At 43.3% G+C, this 20,750-nt stretch overlaps 1 protein-coding gene across 1 annotated transcript in view; it reads right to left on the bottom strand.

Moving 5' to 3' along the window:
• Window positions 1-20,750, bottom strand: part of LOC146867262 (transmembrane protein 150A-like) — a 640,885-nt gene that overhangs the window by 291,040 nt on the left and 329,095 nt on the right. Inside the window, exon 3 of the mRNA XM_085603926.1 lies at window positions 1,550-1,621. Coding sequence (XP_085460052.1) covers window positions 1,550-1,621 — 72 coding nt within the window. The remainder of the gene's footprint in view (window positions 1-1,549; window positions 1,622-20,750) is intronic.

The raw sequence follows: 20,750 nt of genomic DNA, 5'->3' as shown, positions 1-20,750 counted from the left end.
CGCCGACCACGGCCTCGCCACTGTCCCCCACATCCGAAGAGTGACCACCGGTGGCAGATCATTCTCCCACCTCGCCGCCAAGACATGGAACACCCTCCCCATCCCATCCGCCTACGGCAGACCCAAAACCAACTGACCTTCAGAAGACTCCTCAAGATCTGGCTCTTCGAACAGTAGCAGCATTCCCCCACCCCTCAGCGCCTTGAGACCCTCACGGGTAAGTAGTGCACTCCACAAATGCTTTGATTGATTGATTGATTGATTAGAGGAACATTATGCGTTTCAACCCGAATAATCCTAGTGTCATGGGCCTACATTTTGTCAGTCCATTTCCTCCAGATCTCTTACATATTTCTGGGGGCATCCCCAGTGGCGTAAAGAAACGTGAGGGGGGGGGGCTGCAAAGTACATGGAGTGGCTCCCTCTGGACTCAATCAGGAGCTCTTAGGTCAGGGTACTGTGCTGAGGGAGCTCCTTGCAGCCCCCCGTCCCCCCCCCCGGCACGGCATGGGGGCTATGTTACGACACTGCCCACATGCCCCTACTACGTAAACCGTTTTTTCTTAGTTTGAATATCCGTCCTGAACTGCATATATGGGTACCTAGTGCTGTTCTGATGGATTTATTGTTGTTTCATATTGAGTAACTTCCATGGCTTGGTTTTACTTTTAAATACATCTATCTATTTAATTATATCGATAAAGTAAACCTGCATTCCACAGCTATTAAAATAACCTCTGGGCATTCCGATCACAGGAAAATTCGTCAAGTCAGCAAAGCCACGTTTGCCATGGCTATGTGGGGGAAAGGGAAAACCTGAAGATTTCTCAACTGAGGCTGCACAGCTGGCAAGGATCAGGCGGGTCTGCACAGGTATAAAAACAGGCCTCCGGCGTGAAAAGTCTGCATACCAGGAGAACGGTTCCAGATGTTTGCACAAGGTGCCTGGAAATGGGCGGCTGCCATCCGCTTGCAGAAAGCTGCATTCATGCACCCAGCCAGGTGCGATGCTCCAGGAACGGCGCCCAATGGCTGAAGGCGACAGACCAGCGCGGAAGATGAGCGAAGAAACCCGGAAGTCATCTCGCCGATTGTCAAAACACATATGAAACCCGTTGTCGGCTCCCTCTGGCACAGAAAGGCGAAAAAGACCGCGGCACGCGCTGCCCTAATTGTTTATTTTTTATTTTTTTGTTTAACTACAGACATTGCGCTAAATTTTCAATACTCTGGCCAGGCGTTTCCCAGCTCTGCTTCAGATTTAAATTCTGCTGTTTTTCCTCTGTAGAAATTTCACGTGTTCTGCTCCTTTCTAAGACTATTGAATTGTGGGTTTTGTACTGCACAGGTCTAGTAGGAAAGCTCGATTTGTACCAAAAGATAATATCTAATTAGCAGTGAGCATTTCCAGTGCGCGGATGCACGGGATTTTTCATGCAGGAACGCGTAGATGCAGCTATAAACATAAATATGATATTAATGAAATATAAGCACGCAAACACGCATTAATTCTTCGACAGGTATGTGCACTTAGTGAGGATTTTCTTACCTGACCAAAGGGATGTGGTCCAGCGTGCAGCAGTCGAGGGATTCCTCCGTCACACAGGATAGATTGTATATCCTGTAAAAAAGAGCAATACGCATTATTAGTTTTAACTACGTAACTACAACATAACCCAATGGGCAGCCTCTTCTTCACCTCAGGACTGACCGTGTGCTCGCGCTGACCTACAGCCACTGTGCATAATTAAATAAGTGCGATATTGACACAGAAGCAGAGACATGCAGCACCAATGAAGGCTCTCCCGTGAATTTACTGTGTGACCTTATGCGGGTGTTAGCATAAGGCACTGTCCTCGTCAGGGAAAAAAAAACCATCAAATGTGAATACCAAGTCGTTAAAAGAAACAAAAGACATACTATAACGTGCTAAGAACGCATTCTCTGGAAGTACAAAAAAGGGTCCAGAAATAAGCAAAGTAGTTTAGTCAGATTGGAGTGAGTTTCTGTCTCTAGGATACCAGTAATGAAACCGGTATTAGAGAGACATCACCAGAGCCACCTATCTCATCAGACTATACGGAGACGGGATGGCATAAACTGTACTAGGGACCGACCAGTTTTGCATTGGTGAACTATATGTACAGCAACATGGAAAGGAAGTGACAATGATTGGTTTACCCCCCAAACCGTCTTTAAAATAAGAAAGCCAAGCAAGAGGCCTTCATTTCCCATCACCCATCAGTACAGGAACACCTGCACTTCAAGCTGCAAATCCCTGAAAACTTCACCCTGAAAGGAACTTTCGCCTACTGACCACCCAGTCCACGAGCCACCTTTACCAACCTCATCACCGACTTTGGAGTCAATGGTGAGCGGAGCAACCCTTATGTCCATGCGAACAGGGGTATCAAGTGATCCTTGAAACATGCATTCACATGGAACTCAGTCAGATGAAAATTATGAAAATCACAGATATTTCTGTGCGGACTCAATCCAAAAATACCAATGTTAAATAAAAAACGTTTGGAAGGAGCAATGATAGCTCAACCAGTATGTAACATGGATCAGCCGAACAGAGTTGTATTCTGGGGTGATGCTGTTATTCCTACTGCCTTGATCCTTTTAGATTGCACAGCAGCCTTCAATATGGTCAATCAGCAAAAAATGCTAAAGTGGGCAGCTGACCACAACTAGATGCCACACCCTCACTGTTATCTCCCCAAAACAATTTTTAAACAAAAAAAGGGTCTATTTGGAAATGTGCGCACTCTCTATAGACACCCTCTGGCCAAAAAGTGCCTACCTAGATTAGGAAAACTGGATAAATACAGAAACAGTGGTGCACCACTTTAACTATCTTTATATTAAAACAAAGTATATCCACACATTTCTAAAGGTTCGTGATCAAGGATTATTTTTGTGCCCTGAAGAAGTCCAACTTCATGTGGACAAAACATGTTGGCTGGTGCTCCTGGGCACATATTCATGAAGCAATAATAAAGAGAAGATTGAGATAACAGTGAGGGTGTGGCATATAGTTGTGGTCAACTGCCCATTTTTAGGTCTCGCCTGACCCAGCGCATGCGCTGGTCTGGCGAGACTTATTGAGAGGGCTTCAAAAAGTGCTACCAGGCCAGCCTAGAGCTACAGAGCATGTGCACGGGCACGCGCGCCGCGTTTTACCACAATTACTTTGACTTTCGCAGCCGCAAGGCCGCTTTGATGTTGATCACGATCGCAATCGCGATCACTTTCACTTTCGCGGCCGCAAGGCCGCTTGGCATAGCCAATAGGTCTCGCTTTTGGGACCTTATAAGTATTTAGTTACGCAACTGTTGCATGGCTAAACACTTATAAGGTCCCAAAGGCGAGACCTATTGGCTATGCCAATGCTTGTTCTCTTACTGCCATTTCCTTTAAGTACTGACAGGACCTATAGCTCAGATGGATAGATTGGGTCTCACATTCCCATGCCTGTCCACCACATGCTGTGAATGTTCACTATACACCAGTATTGACCATCAGATATTGGAGATGCCCTCTGAGGACAGGAAAGCTAATCAGAAATTGGGGATGACTACTACTGGGATGCTATCACTATGGCAAAGCTGCCCAAAATATATCAAACATGATCACCTTATGACAAGGTCCATATAAAGTGAGAGACAGATGCCACTATGCTAGCTGCGAGGCTCACATCTCAAATTACCGAACAAAATTTTTAACAGGGTTTTTGATAACTCTTCATTCTGTGCGAGCGGACTTTGATCATTGTGAAAGTTTACCAGGATAGTCAACGACTTTCAACTTCGATCTTAAACCCAGCACCCTCATATGTAGGGAACATGTACACAGCGGCGGCTCCTCTGATAAGGCGGAGGAGCGTCCCCCCACTGCTTCAACTGCAAGCTCAATACACAAAATAAAATAATAACATTCCGTTATTTGATTTTTTTGTATTGAGCTTGCAATTGAAGCCAGGTGTGGGCGGGCAACGCTGGGCCGGGCTCTCATGACGTTGAGGGAGGAGTGGTGGCTACACTTTAACTATGCATGACTATTTGGCCACCCGTCTCGGGCTGGCCAAACCATCATGCACACTTTGCTTGTTTTCCACAGGCTGTATTGTACAGCCTGGATGGAGAACATGCACAGCCAACCAGTCCCTCTCTGAGCGACGAACCATGGCGCTCAGTCCAATCACAATGCTTGCTGTAAGGCAGCGTCATGATTGGCTAGTGGATTCTCGGAGGCTGTGTGCTTCCTGCGGAGGAGAAGCAGCGGCAAGCAGTATTCAGGTAAGTGCTTTTATTAGATTTTTTAACCCCCCCTTCCACTCCCCCACCCCCCATCTCCACTACATCACCCCCTTTTGGTAGCAGCCGCTACTGCATGTACAACCCCGTCCCTGATATAATTAGTCGGTCTCTACATCGTCATTGGTTAGGGAAAAAACCTGAGAATACCGGATTTAAAAAAAACCTGCCAGTGAAAGTGTGCGTCCATTGTGTTCATTCACATAGCTTTAATTAATGTCTGTATTTGGCATACCGACCCATGTTTTCCCGCTTTTCTCATGTCATGTGAAGGCTGCAGTTTCGGCTCAGCAAGCAAATCTGGGGTGGTCTAGGGTGGCAAGTTTACAAGGGTAGAAATGGATGGAGAAAAATTACCACGCTCCTAAATGGTAAGGAGGACTACGGTACATATTTATTTGATACAGCTACCCCCAGAAGTCAATATCAGAATTACGCACTGCAGATTCAAAGCAGGCACATTGTTTGGGAAGCAAAAAAAAAGCAAATACAAATGCAAAAGCGGATGATAAAAACAGATGAGTGATGGCTTGATGGTGGTTTACATGGTGCTTCTATTAGATTTTCTGGAAACCCTCTTGGAGGCTCTCAGTATGAGATTAAACTTAAACATTTACATATGGAGTGATGTCCTTAACTGTACCACATAATCACCGACAGTAAACTCTGCGTTTAACCCAGAATGGCAAGAAGGGGAAACGTTGGCTGACACTTGCCATTCATCTGGACTGTAAAAATATTAGAAGTTCAGATCTGAATCCCAAAATGAAAAGAATTGCATCCTAACAGTCACGTGATCTCTGCCACAGCGCAGTTCCATTTGCGTCAATGAGCGGCCTTCACCTTTGAGTGTGACTAGGTTTATTTTTTAATGTCCTGTACATTAACTACCAATTTGAGATGGTCCACAGCCAAAGGAAGGATGTTATTAATTCGTTAATTGCAAGCTCAAACACTAGCAAGACCTCACGTCCCAAAATTGCTGCAGCTTTACTGGATCCTGCAATACCAACCTATCCAAATTCAGCCCACATCATCGAAGGTCATGTAGAGGAGGACAATCTCCCGGCTTTGATCACACTGGGCTCCTTCATCCTGTCAACATGCTACCAAGCATCACTCCTTCCGTTCTCCCAAGGCCCTGGGTTATCCTGCTCAACACCTACCTCCAAAACACTTCTAAATTAACTCATGCCCATCTATCATCTCTGTAGCAAAACAGCCTCCCACATTACCCAAACTCTCTGCTGATCCACTAACAATCTCCTTCCTGTCATATCCCCACCCAAGCAGGAGTGATAGAGGCTGTGCAAAAATGCAACTCTGGAAGAATCTTTCTTCTACTTCAGATCAGATGTCCTCAAACCTAAAGTATCACCAGAAAGCCCCCCATAACCTCCATCTACAACATCCTAGCACCCAGAAGACAAGTATGCCAATGGAATATAAAAACAAGAAACGTGATGGGTGGAATGCTCGAATTAATCTCAGTCACTACCAAAACCTCTAGCTGAGCACCAGTCCATCGTGCTTTTAACTACTATTCCACCTCAGACAGGAAACAGCTGTATGCAAATCCATCTTACGCCTCCTCCAATAAGAAAAGTGCCAGGCCAGGCCCCCTCCAAACAGGAACACAAGCAGAGTAGTTTCAGTGTCACAATGGAGACAATGGAGACAATGCAATGAGATGTTTGTCAGTGTTTTCAAGTACAACCACGTGCAGATCCCAAACCCCCTAATAACTATATACCATGTTTTATATAGTCCTCCATTCCACACTTCTGATTTCAAGCACTGCAAGCACACATCGTATTGGTAAACATGTACTGAGTGCCAGTAAGATCAAATGTTGAGTTGGCTTTGCCAGAATTCCTCCTCCTGACCCACAGATCCTTGCCTATCTCATGAGTGAGTGTTGAACTGACTAGGTCATCTGCCGGGCCTTCAAGGAAAGTACGCCATTCTAAACTAGCAACATTCTAGCAAGTTTTATGTAAGAGTGGTATCTTTCGGGAACGTGAAGAAAGAAATGTCACAATGTAACAAGAATAAATGATGTAGTAAACTGGCTTCATGAAGCGCGTCTATGGTGAATTTAAGTATGCAGCTTATGGTCTGGTCAGACCATCATCTGGTCTTTTTGGAGTTGGCTCCTCTGTGAAGAATAGGTCTGTGTTTGTTGACCAAGTGGTTCGCAGGAAATTGACTTGTTTTGTTGGCGCTAAAGCAGACGCACAGCTTAATCTGGCCATTCCACTTTTCGGATAGCCCAGCGAGACATCCAAGCAGCTGGGATCCTTGTATTCGGTAATAAACAGAGTTATGGAGTGTTTTGCTCCATGGACTATTCCATCGAATCTCACTTTGAACAGCCGATATTTGGCTGCTGGTTTATCCCAGATCTTATGAGAAAGTTTTTGTTCATGAGGCAAAATAGATTAAGTGGAGGCTCTCCTACTCTGACTGGCAACACATCCAATATATAGTTCAGCTCAAACACTATCAACGGTTTCTCAAGCTAGCAAAAGCGATCCATACACATACTAACATGACTTCTAACTCATCAAAGGAGATCTTAGTCGATTTGGGCAATTTCATTACACAGACTAACAACTCATATATTCTGTCATCTCAATTCCTCTGTAATGAGCTAGCTTTTTCTTTCAGCAAGAATGTCTCTGACAAATACGGTGACAGTGTTGACTTGGGAGGTTATGTTGAGTTTGCTGTTGATGACGAACCTGAGGTACGTGCCATGGGCTATTAGTAACACAGCTCCTTCATGGGCCTCAACTTAAGATGCCAAAGATTGCGCCTATGTTCTCCAATGATTTCAATTCGCTATTTTCTGTGACTAACCTTTAAGTTGCCACCACTGTTAGATGCTTAAATTCTGGTTGCAGGCATGATCCACTTCTGGATGCCTTACATCAGGCAGCGGCCCCAATAAATGCCTGACCATGAATCTGTCAACAATGCCTGTATCATTCAAAAAAGTATTGATCACCCCACTACTCAAATCGCCGGACTTAAATTTAGTGCATTTAATTAGACACGGGCCATTTATACTATGTTGTGCATTAGCATTCCGTTATTAATAACTTGAAAAATGGTTGAGAAATGTTTTGTCATGGTTCAAGCTCTTACTGAGGGTCCCAGGTTGGGTTAAATGCTAGACATGAAACTGAGTTGGTTTGCTAGTCTCTCTTGACACGTTCAGCCTCGTCATGGTAAACAGGAAGGATTCTTCTGTTCAACCCTTCAGCTAGGACTGACACATCCCGCTTTCACTATCTATCTTGTAGGACCCCTGGTAAATAGTCCTTTCTCAGAATGTTTTAGATCCATATTCAGTATATGAACCCCCTCCATTTGGTATCAAAGCCCTGGTTCTGCATTTTTGTGTAGGGTTCCTCAAAGGTCAAGGCTCTTTCCCATCCTGTCTAATCTGTATGTAAACCACTTTTAGACCTGGTTTTGTTCAGTCCTCTGGGTTTAAGGTACACTCACATGTACATTATAAATTTCAGGGTAAGGTGAGATTTGACCATCCGTCCAACTCTATTGGTCGTGTCAGAGAATCCTTTTTTGCTAATTACAAATATTTGGCTGGCACCTTTTGCAAAATGAGCGAGGTCGTAGGAGTAAACTAGAATTGCTCAGACAGCACACTATAGCTTGAATCCCTTGGCCATGCCTGTTCTAGTCCCTAAAGCCAAGAAGTTTTGTGTCATATTTGACAAATATTTGTCTTTCAAAAGCAGAGTCCTATAACATACAGTTCTACTGCCTTTGGGAAGTATGCCGCCTGTGCAAATTATTCTCACCCCAGTCCTGTGTCATGGTGTTGGGCACTTGCATTCTCTTTCGCCTTGGTTACAGCAATGCTTTCAGTCTTGTAATTCCTTAATCCTAGGCTGCAAAACCTCAATAGATTTTGAGTCTTCAAACTGTATGCAATTTTTACAAGTATATTAATGTCTCAGCAGCTCTGCACGCTTAAAGCGAATTTGCTTCACTGGATCCAGTTACCAGTGAAACACATTCACTTTAAGTGGGTGAATGTACCCCTTGGTACTTCATGCCCAAAATTAGAGTCCCAGAATCTTTGTGCCTCCTTAAAAAATTTAAATAGATTTTGTGTACATGATCCTAAACCTTGAATGGTCGTCCACGCGTTACTTTAATGAAGGCCAATTATTTTTTAAGAGCTGTGCAAACAAATGTTTTCTATTGATTGTTTATTTCTTCTTCGTGTAGTAGTTGGCCTGGTTTGATGACATTTCCATTTGGGTCAGTGTCCTGATGTCATGATTGTTCTATAAATAAAGAGAGCTTATGTAACTATCAGGCAAAGATCCTTGAGATAATTAACTTTGTTGTCTATTGCACAAACAACATAAATAATTCAAATCAAATGACGATCTGGTCACATCCTCATTAAGATGGTCATACAGCTATATTCTTTGACACTCAGATGTTACAACATGCTGTTTAATCTTGGGTCTCACACTCAAGGTAGTTGAATAGGGATACCTAAGCCCTGTCTGTACAGCAACATATATATGTTCAGCAATAGCTTCATTAAACCAAACCGGCCAGACGTAGAAATAGTTTCAAGCCCTCAAACTGCTTAACAAGACCAAGGACCACTCAAACCTCAATCATCTACAACCTGCTCAATGGCCCCAGACAAAAGGCCAAGGCCGTAGGCGACACTGAAAAACATTAACGAACAAGTGGACATTCGGAATGGTGGGTTTGGAGCAGTCAAAACCTGTTGGGATAATGTGGTTGGGGTAGAGGCCAAGTCGGAGTGGTGGTGGTAATCAAGTACCTGGGGTATGCTCAGACGTGAGTCCCTTGCTCACTTTGCCACTGGATTCAAGCAAGCCTGGCTGAAGACGGCTGAAATGCCAGAAACCGGTCCTAGGAAGCTTGTTTCCGGTCCAGGGAAGACATGGCTTGGCAGTTCGGGCTGGACTGTTCCCATGAGGCACAGGGTCAGACTGATTTGCATATGGCCATGTCTGAACTGGGGTGGCAGAGTGGGCTAAAGAACGGTGATGGATTAAACCCAGATCAGTTGACTGGGGGTGAGTGCTTGCAATGTTCAACACTCCGTCCATCATTTCCTTTGGTTTTGCTTTAATCAAGTACCTGTACCAGGAATCAGTTACCGGAGGCTGCTCAAAATGGCAGCCAGAGTTCCCAAGTAGGGATAGCATTTGTCCTGGAAGTAGACCATGTCTTATGCCCAATACATGCATAAATTGTGTCTTATCTGATCTCACAGGTGTATACGAGAAGGTCCTAAAACCCAGGGCCCATGGTCCTGAACAGGCACATCACTCCCTCTAGGTATGTAGAGCCACTGGTACTACAAAAAAATGTCAATGTGTTCCGTCCAGTAGCTTAGCAGGAGTAGTGGCAGATCAACATACCAGACTTCAGATTTTCACTTTGGAAGTCTTCTCTTATGACATTCCCTTTTTCATAAACAAACTGGGCTGTTTTTCATCTTTCCTTTTTGAATGTTTTCCGCTTTCAGTCATGTCCAAGAAATTGTTTTGTTTTCTCAAGTGAAAAAAAATCACCCAGAGTGTTCCTTTTGTTGTGGTGGTTGGTCCTGGAGTCCTCGATGAAACAGCTACACACCACAATCAGATAATCATGGCACTACAAGTGATATCAAGAGGAGAATACATTGCTAAAACCAACACTAGAGCGGTGTTTCCCAAACTGTGGTCCGCGGACCCCCAGGGGTCCGTGACACATTCCCAGGGGGTCCTCAGGCAGTACTTTTAAAAGCACAACAAAGTTCCTTGTAGAATTAGCAGTTTTCTAGCAACAATAAAAGTGTCAAGATAACATCAGTGATTAATGTACCTGCTGGGGAGAGGAGAGAGTTTTGCCAAGTGGCAGCTTTGACTTATCGAATGTAGCACAGAGGGTTAATATGCCTACTGCAAAGAACATGTACCATGAATTTAAAAAACAGTTTATGTGCATAGGTTAGTGGGTTACTGCTTTTGTCACAGAGATTCTTTTGTTACTGTGCAGTGCTAGCACAGTGACCTATAAACTGACATCAAAGAGCTGCTTGCAAACTACATGGTGTAAGTTAGAAACATATGTTTTTTCCAAGTCGTTCATTATCCTGATGCTGCTAAAAAGGTTTATTTGGGTGGAAATACATTTTTATTTATTTATTTATTTATTGTGAAAAACTGTATTGTGCAAAACAACATCATTACAAATATGGGCCTACAACCACAAGGGCCGGCCGCTAGTATATGCAAATCAATTGCTTGACGTCACGAAGCAGCGACTGATCCCCAGAGGTTCAGCAGAATTACAGAATATATTCTCGGCAACTCAGAAGATGGGCAGGATACCAATATTTTAAATTTTTAAAGAAAAGGAACAAACAGAAAAACAATAAAACAAAACTCAAGGCGAGAAACATTCTAGACGGTGTCGAGCTCCAACGGGGGGGACCTGCCATACCAGGTAGAGAATCAGGAGGACAATAGAGATGACCAGGGGGGGGAGGCAGTGGGGAAGTCAGGACAATCAGCAAAAGGAGTACAGTATTCCAGGAACCTCAGGATCAGGGGGACAGAGAAATGTCCGGAGTGTCTTCAAAGGGGGGCGTACAGATGTTACCTCGGTAGACATTTTTATTGTTAAAGTCAATGCTAACCACTGTTATGTTGTGAATCCTGAGTTTGTGCTTCTCCAGACCAAGCACTCTTTAAAAATGCCTACTAGTATGAATGACATGTGAATCCTACACCTTGTAGTTGCGTTTGCCTTATGTAACATTTTCTATACACTGATTTACACGTATAAATCATTGTCTCTATGGGGCAGATTTACAAGGAAAGTGACTCAGTGTGTGCCCCAAGCCATTTGGCTGCGCCGCACTGAGTCACTTTCAAAGCACAGGGATGCAACATATTTACAACAATATGTCGCATCTCTGTGCTTCCCCCTGCGCTGGCGCACAAACTGCTGCCATGCGCCTGCACAGGCACATATGCATCATGGTGCAAGGATGCCTGCGTCATGGGGAGTTTGTTTATGTGCATGAAGGGACCCCTTCCTGCATATAAACAATCAGAAATGGCGTTTTTTTTTTACTTCTAAGTGTCCTGCATTAGCACACATAGAACTTGTACAACTTCGTAGTTTTACTGATTGTTTATGTGCAGGAAGGGACACCTTCCTGTACATAAACAATCACCAGAGGTGACATCCTCTTTCTATGCGTGCTGCAGAATGCAACACGCATAGAAAGAGGAAAAAAACGAGGAGAAATGAATATATTTCTCTTCGTTGCTCCTCCCTACGCCTCCCCTGGGGAGGCATAGCATTCAGACACATTAAATGTGTCTGGTTTCATGGGGGTTACGTGGGAACACCCACAGCAACACCCATGGAACGCCCCTTTCACGCAAAGTGGTGTGTGCAAATGGACAATATTTACAAGACCAGGAAAAGTCACGCAGGGTGGCTTTTCCTGCCTTGAAAATATGGGACACTAAAGTACGTCACCTCTGCGTCACTTTTTGTGACGCACCCGTGGCGCAAGGGGCGTGTAAATCTGCCCCTATATGTGTGTGATGTAAAGTGCTCTGACATCCTTCAGTGATATGAGAGATGCTATAAGTATAAAACAAAAGAAATACATGTGACCGAGGGGCTATGGAGAGATGAGAGGCACTGTTGGAGGGTGATAATAAGGGAATAATTGAAGAACCCTAACAAAGATTGTCGTATCCTGGTGCATAGTAAGGTCATCATTTACTATTCTTTAAAAGCTGATACAATTCAATATAAAAAGATAAATTTGTTGTAGAATGCACCATTGTTTCCTAAATTTTCTTGGGGGGAGAGCCTCCCAAAGCCCCCTTTGTAGTGGTCAGGCTCACTCACTGCACTTGGTGTGCACTGTATGGGGACTGCTCTGAAAACATTTGCCATGGCTGCTTTGGGTTTCCAGTCTGGCCCTGGCAGGAGCCTCATACTGCGAAATAAAAACAACCATTAGTCACCGAGATGCAGCACTAACCTTCCTGTTTTTTGCAAATTCTTTCAATATAAAATACTAAAATCCTTAGTAATTCAAGTATTTGTTTTGTGTGCACACGTGTATTTATTGTTTTCGAATTACTGTTTTAATGTTTGAAAATTAAATCATACAAATTGCTTGGGGGTCCCTGGCTTCCAGAGGTGACTCAATGGGGGTCCTCAGGAGTCAAAAGTTTGGGAACCACTGCACTAGAGTATAGAGATATTCATTATAGGAAGCGGCCTGAATGCTAGAACTGGTAGAAACTAGGATGGTAGAGAAAGAATCTCTGAATACAAGCTACACACTTTGCGAGTCCACATATATCAGAGTCCAGCTGGAGGGTTTATGATAGTTGCACCTGTCACTTTGACCTTACCAAACATCTTTTATGTAGATCTGAAAGAATGCCAAACCTAAATTAATCAGTACTGATGTCACTATATGTACCAGAGAAGAGCTTTTGCAACTACCCGGACCAACATTGATTTTATACTTGCCTCATTTACAAGGGATGCAGCCAGTGCTTAATTTGTAAATAATTAAGTGCCAGGGCCCTTCTCGGAAGGCCACTGCAGCCTGCACCATGCAATTCCCCAGCCAGCGCTGCCAGTGACAGAACCAACGTAACACCTAATCATAACACTCCTACAAGTGCGACAATTCAGATATTTCAGGCCACACAAAGCTATAATAATGTTGTGAGAGGCTGGTATTCATTTTCAGTGCTATTTGACCTAATAAACACAACTGTTGTGCCCATCTAAGACAGCACCACCATGTGGTGGACTGTCACTAGCCAGTGCTTACAATTAAGAGCTGGTGCTGAGCACCGGAAACACCGGTTAAAACTAAGCACTGGATGCAGCTGTATTAAAAGTTCACAACTCTGTTTTTGTGGGATTTTAACTGAGCAAGAATCCAGCATGATGTCTGGAGGAAATTTGATTCAGCTGTTGATAGAAACTGACTTGATTGTGTTATGTCAGAGCTTTTCCGACATAGATTATAGATTGCGCATTTCAAGCACCCAGTAGCTGAGACAAATTGGAATAATGCAGTCCTCTTATTCAAGGCACACCAACTAATCAAGTTCTCTCTCCTGGGGCCCTATTACAGATAGGGTGCACTTCTCCTATATGCGCCACTATGCGCCTTAAAGCAGGTGTGCCGGGTGCAAACAAGGAAAGTGGGCCCTATTAGGAAGAATGCACTGCCCTCAGGGCAGCCGTGAACTTGGGCTGCCCCTCCGGGCAGTGCGTTTAAGAGAAATACGGAGCAGCTGTTTAAAAACTGCTCCACGTTTCTCTGTGCAGGCGGCAACCCGCCTGCACTTTCAAATGGGATTAGAGTTTCCTTTGCAGGCAGGTGCAGTGAGTGGCTGCAACCACTTGTAGTGGGATGACTGGATATTCATGGGACCTTTTTTCATCCCTGGAGAGGGCAGCCCTCTGTGGGGTACTGAAAGTGCTCCATCTTTTTGTAGTGCACTTTCAGTGCACCTTTGAAGGGCATGTTTGCCTCTGCGCCCACACCAGTAATACGGCACAGGCACAGAGGCAAAGTGATTCCCTCATTTGCTCAGGCCATGCCCCCATGCAAATGAGGGAATGCCCTCTCTCAAAGTGCTGGAGCTATATGTGCGCCATCACTATCTGTATTACAGTAAGTGTCGCAAAAACATCTGCAGCCCCTTCTATAATAACAAAATACTCCTGGGCAGCACAAAGCATGCACAAATGCACAGTGCACCCCAGGGGCACTTCTGTAATACGGGCCCAAATTGGCACTATTGACCTAGTGTTTCTGCTACAATATCAGTCTGTTTTGTTTTATAGATTTCTTTTCATAAACCTGGAAATTTGCCAGTTCCATACAGATATTGCAGAGTTCGAAGGGTACACCAACTCACCTGTTGTTAAGTGAACAGATCCTCCAGAGGAACAGGTAATTAAGTAAAATCTTTTCACAAAATGCCAATGAGATGCAACAATTTGTGAACTTAACTAGTCTTTATTGCAGATTCATTGAATATTTCCCCCACTGTAATACAAACATCTCTTACTGTGCACAATAGGATAATTAATTTGAATGAATAAGAAGTGATGAGTTAGTATTTTCATTCTCAAATAGAGCCTTCACTAATGTGTAAATTCTCCAACACCCTAAGGAATAAAAGCTGTTTAAGATATAGCAGATACCTCTGATCAAGCTTTAGAAACAATGTTGTTGCACCATGACAACAGCACCAAAGCACCCTCATAGAGGCTATCTCTCCAGAAGGCTCACGCTTCTCAGTATCATCTATGCGATAGCGGGAAAAGAGGTACCAGTACTGAAGAGAGCTTTTCTAGAAGACAGATGCTCTCTCTCGCCTAGGTCACACCGCATTATAATCTTCCAGGACCTTTAATGTTTTCACCATTACAGCCTTTGCCTTCAGCACAGACTACATATTCCATACATCTATTCTGCGTAGGACCTCAAAAGAATACAATCTGTTCAAGACTCTTGAAACAATTCACTAATTATATAGAAAAGGGAGGGCATGTTTTTTACAGACACCTAGGCGCATATTAAAGTTTCTGTCAACTGAATATTGAAGTGGAATGCACGACAATGAAATTGGTAAAAGATCTTTCAGATGGTTAAGATAAGCATTTCAGTGGCAGCTGGTAGGGAACAAGGGTTGTGGGGTGGGGGGCAGTTTGAAAAATATAAGAAAAAAAAACACCTTTTCTGCCGTCTCTCCTCGTCATCCCTGCTTCTCTTCTCTTCCTGACTCAGAGCCTGGAAGAAGCAGGAAGCACACAGGCTCTCTTAAGTCAATCACAACTCTGCAATGCAGCATTGAGATTGGTCTGAGCGTCCTGGTTCAGTGCTCACATGAGGAACAGGGAGCCTTTGAATGTTCCCCACCTGGCTGTGTATTACCGCCTGGTGGGGAATATGCAAAGTGCGCATGACTGTTTGGCCGGCCCAAGACTCCCAGCCTAACCGTCATGCGTTCTTAAGTGCATGAACCACTCCTCCCTGTGCCAGCCCCACCCTAACCAGCCAAAAGCAACTAAAAATAAAATAATAACGTTGCTATTATTTTATTTTTTTATTTTCCATTGCTTTGAGAGCAGTGGGGCGACGCCCCAGAAACATCTACAAAACACAGTTCATGTGTCCCAGCACTGCCTATACCAGAGCAGAATTATAACATGGACAACCGAGTGGCCCACTTGTTTCTTTGGAAACTCTCCCATGATAACCATAGAGTTACCAAGACACCACTAGGTGTCATTTAGTGACGTATTCACTGTGTCAGTGCTGGCTCTTCTTTCTGAGTAGTTTACTAAAGAAAATAAAAAGTGGTACTAGCACACACATTTTACTTCTTGGCTCCAAAGAGCACTATGTAAGTTTACATGCGTTCACATCAAATTTTTATCTCCAAACAGATGGTGAATCTAAAAGATAACCTCTGGAACAGTATCCAAGCAATTGTAACATTTAAAACACACATTTAAGCAGATGTTGCATTCACTGCTTAGCTTCCATATAAAGTTACATAACTACCACTATAGTATATTCTTTCTTTGCTCATTCCACAAAAAAATGTATGTCTCTCACACATTGTCTTACTACAGCAAACAGCACCAGAAACATCTATTTGTTTATAAGTTTTATGTGATGTTGACGGACAAGTGGTTCTCCAACTTAATCAAGCGGAGGAAGCATATAAACATTTGCAAAGCAAAAAACGATTACCAGCAAATTCTCATCAGAGGTGGAATAGGTGTGGTTGTTTCCTTGCAGATTGCTGCAAGCACTTCCTTGTTAAATGTTGGTGCCTCCTTTTATACTGTCTAGCGTTCCTACCTCCCCTTCTGAGAGACAGACAAACAGCGCAGGTGCCATGTTAAGTTGGCAGTATTCATACGCACATGTAGTGTCTTGTATGGCTTTCACCGCATTCACAAAGAGTTGGCAAAACTAGCAAATGTGATCCTGAACAGGAACAGCCCTCTTTGGATTTACATAAAGTATGCAGTCAAGTAAAATCCGACCTGTGTCTTTCATACATAGGGTAGACTTTGAACCCCTGACTTCCCCTACTCGTCTTTAGTATACAGACAAGACCCATCCTCTTCGAGGGTCTTAGTCCAAATTTCTCATAGTGTGTTACTCTAGTTTCCCATCCTCCCATGACTGTAAATTTACTAAGCTCTCAATGGTTATTTTTTCCTTCTTCATTTTTCTGTACATTGTTTTGTTCCTATGGCTTGATCCTTTTCTACATATGTGGATTTAAGAGGGAGGGCACAGTGTCCAACCATCAACAAATGAATACATTCCTGAAGTTAGTATAAACCGAGAAAAACATACCAGCCCAAATTGCAGAAATGATTTATTCCTCTACTTAAGCCTCCTGACCTGATCAATCCATGTCATCTTTGACAACGAATAGTAGGGAGTTTGTAATGCCTTATGTTGTCCTACATCAAGAAAAAAACCCTATGAACGAGCTTCGGAAATATTTACATCTAAAGGCTTTCCTTCATCCAGGAATGTTTAGGTGGCAAGCGTCTTGCTTACATAGTCTTTAAGCTCAGGCCTTACTTCCTCAGCAGGTCTATGTGCTAGTCATTCTCAGACAGGATGAAGCTGGCCACATAAGGCACAGCAAGAACCCTGGAAGGTTGAGGACAAGGGGCTACTCATAAGAGTGTATGGAAGGAGGGCTCATCAGCTATCCAGCCTGGCAAACAACCCAGAGGCAAAGCAGAAAATGTTCATGTTCTTGTACTGATCTCTGTAATAGCCCCCCCCCCCACCTCCATCCCGGCCACTACCACAAAAACCCTCCAGGAGACAGTATAACCTTCTAGGTACAATATATGGCTAGTATGGGAAGGAATTCCAAGATCGCTTTTAGTTCACATTCCACCCTGTTGAGGACCGTCATTCTAAAATTATTAGCCACTAACGCAGTGTCCTCTGTCCTCAGCTGGGGTACAGAAAGGAACACAAATCACACATGCTCCAAGTCTACCTGTATTTATTCACTGCATGCAACGCCACAGGGCGGCTTGCTTGGCAGGTGTGCGTATCATTAGTAAAGAATACAGCGGTGGAAAAAGGTACATTCAACAATTGGAAAACAGCACCTTCTTCCAAGTTCCATTCCACTAGTCTCTGTCAATCTTCATTGCAACTGAAGGTGCTTGGTCATGGCAAGCTTTCCTTATTTTGTTTAAACAAATAGTTAAGGGGCGAAAATACCAGCAATACTGCTCAAATATAGATTACCAGAATGTAAAGTAAGAGGGGAATAATTACTATTTGGTTTGTTGTTGCCTTGAAAAAAAATCAGTCTTTATAAATATGGCTTAATGTTCCATATGAATGTAAAAATAGAACCTGTATCTCTATATACATATAATGCTTCATTGGGAGTAATCTTTGAATAAATGAACACTGGTCGCTTTAAAACGATACGAAAGAATACAAAAAAGTTTCTTCTGAGAACAGTGGCTCAGCCGTCAATGTTCTTAGGTAAGCAATAAGCAGATTTACCGCCTTCCGAGAACATACTGAACCCTTTACCAAGTGTTAATCCCACCTTCTTTCTACTACCACCAAATACTTCTTTTCTTATCTGACTATTGCAATGGTTTTCACCACTGATTTCTGCCTTCGTCAATGTTTCCCTATCTTTCGCTTCCTCCGCCTTTCTTTCTTTTCTGGCTTTTTTTCTCTTGCTCTGGGTCAATTGCTGATGTTGAACAATAAGCACGGTCTCCATATATAAGTATTCATGCCACCACCAGCTACGGACAGCACAAACTATGCGCAGTGTCAGGCTGGTAACCAATCGGGGCAAAAATGTAAAGAACAGGGAAGGAACTGAGAAAACAGTAGAAAATCAAAAGCAGAAAAAAGTGGACTATAGACGCTCCTCTTGGATGCTACAGAGTAAAAAACATTCTAATTGAAATCCGCCGATTAGCTAAATGTAACCACTAATATTGGTATAGAGTGAAGAGGGGCTACTTTCATGCACTGCAACACAAAAAGATGATGGACGGAATGCTGAACATTGTCTAACATTCACCTCCAGTCACAGATCTGGGCCTAAATCCATTTGGTTTTGCTTGCCACACCATTTCAGTTTGGACCCAGCCATATGCAAATCAGTCTTGACCCTGTTGCGCATGGGAACAGTCCAGCTCAAACTGCCTGGCCAGGTCCTCCCTGGACCGCAAAAAATCATCCTGGGACCGGTTTAGGGGTATCACCCCTCATCAGCCAAGCTAGCTTGAATCTGGTGCTATAGCGAGCACGGGGCCCACTTGGGATGAAACTGCAATACAAAAAGATGATAGACATCATTGTTTTTTTTGCTCGCCACATCATTCCAGTTTGGACTCAGCCCTTTGTAAATCAGTCTCGACTCTGCTCCTTTCAAGCTCACATAAAACACTTTAAATATATATACCTTAGGAAAAAATGCATAGGTAATGAGATTTGTTTTTCAACAAATGAGTTTGAAAGCAGTATCATCAAACGTGGTTTGCTATTATTAAATCAGGGTTAACAGTGCAGACTATGTGGTGTTTCCAGTGCTCATTTATAGACTGGAGTGAGCGGTTGAAGAAGCATTTTCATGAAACCCCCCACACTTCCAGCTGTGTCCTCCAACAGTGATGTCCTCCTGACCAAATAGCGCCATTGTGCCTCTCTATTCAAAGGGGGCTTTATCATCTTCCTATTTAACTCAAGGACTCCCGAGTGACAGAAAACAAACACTAAAAGCATAAAAAAACATTATTCTGATAGTCTGACTTAAAGGACATTGTAAGAGTTTACATAATTCCCAAAGATCATCTTTCAGTGATTTTAGATGAAGAAACTTCGGAGAATCACAAAAATAGGAGCAAATTCCAAATATACTAACTCATCCATCATGCTAGCACAGCTGAGTCAATATGTGCTTGACCTATGAGTACACATAAATAGCAAGAGATGTGAATAAGCAAGTTGGCTGTGGGCTGAAAAGTAGAGGCTTGAGTCAGACAGAGCAGCAGCACACAGTGTTACAGTGAAGTGGTCTATTGAGGAGTATGCCTGTATTTTTGCCTTGCCTGGGGACCAGTGAAGTACACACAGAATGCTTGTAGCAGTGGACCTGTGAATGCCCGTGGCTTAGTGGCCATAGAGCAACAGTGTACCATATTTTATTTAACTGCTTTGCGAATGTGGCGCAAAATGTTGTACAGTTCCTACATCTCACAATAGTGCTGGAGCCTGTGGCTTACACAGATGACAATCCTGCTGTCAGGCTTGTTCTACAGGGCACTTAGCTAAGGAAGGGAGACAGAACACTAACAATCCAGATAAGCAACTTTTTTTTGCCAGGTTAAGAATTTTTTTTTTTTAACTAGTCTTTTTTAGGGTTTTTTTATCGCCCAAATTCGGTCCCAGGAGAGGTTTATATATCTTTATTAAGGTTCTCTATTTTATGGTGTTTTTTTAGCATTTCTTCTATCTGTATACTTTTTCCCTGTGCTTATCCATATTTATTTTGCGTTTTGTCAAATAATCGAGCTTTAGCTGGTATATTTGAGCATGAATGTGACCGATTAATGTTGACTCGCACTTCTATGTCGTATATTATGTGAGAAGTTGGCCTGATATAAGGTGTACACTAGAACTAGTGACATCATACATCAGTCCAAACAACCCTTATGGTAATTGGTTGTAAAGTCAACCTTATAGACCAGCTATCCTAGTGGTAGCATGGACAAGAGCAGTCTTAGGCTAAACTCTGAATGGCATGTGAAGCCAGCTGTTATACCATATATAATCCCTTGAATACCAAATGAAAGGACACCACAACAGATATATATATAAAATAAAGTGTATTTATTCTAGTCAAACCCTCAGCACTCTTTATGAGATTCGAGGTAAGTACAACACAGTCTTATTTAAGCATATATTAAGTCACACAGGTAAGTAATACGGTTAGGCCCTAGGGGCCACGCAAAGCATATACTAAAGAAGTGGTATAAGGACCACTGTCACGGAAATAGAATAGGCCTAGGCCTAGGGAATCGCTGGGGCTACACTACACTACCAACAGTTGGGAAGTGGGAGGCCCACGGGATTGAGGTGCATAGTGGAAACACTCATGCGTAAAAGTGGATAGAATCCCTAGCAGTTAGAAATAAGCAGTTTTAGGACACTTCTGGTATAGCTAGAAAGTCGAGACTCGGAAACTAGACCCTAGGATAGTCAATACCCTTGTGAGCACCGTAGTACCCAAGTTACCTAGCCCACAGGCTGCGGGTGCATAGGTG

The sequence above is a fragment of the Triturus cristatus genome, chromosome 1_2 (genome assembly GCF_964204655.1).
Source record: "Triturus cristatus chromosome 1_2, aTriCri1.1, whole genome shotgun sequence".
Classification (NCBI taxonomy): Eukaryota; Metazoa; Chordata; class Amphibia; order Caudata; family Salamandridae; genus Triturus; species Triturus cristatus.
This window is presented reverse-complemented; position numbering and strand designations above follow the sequence as displayed.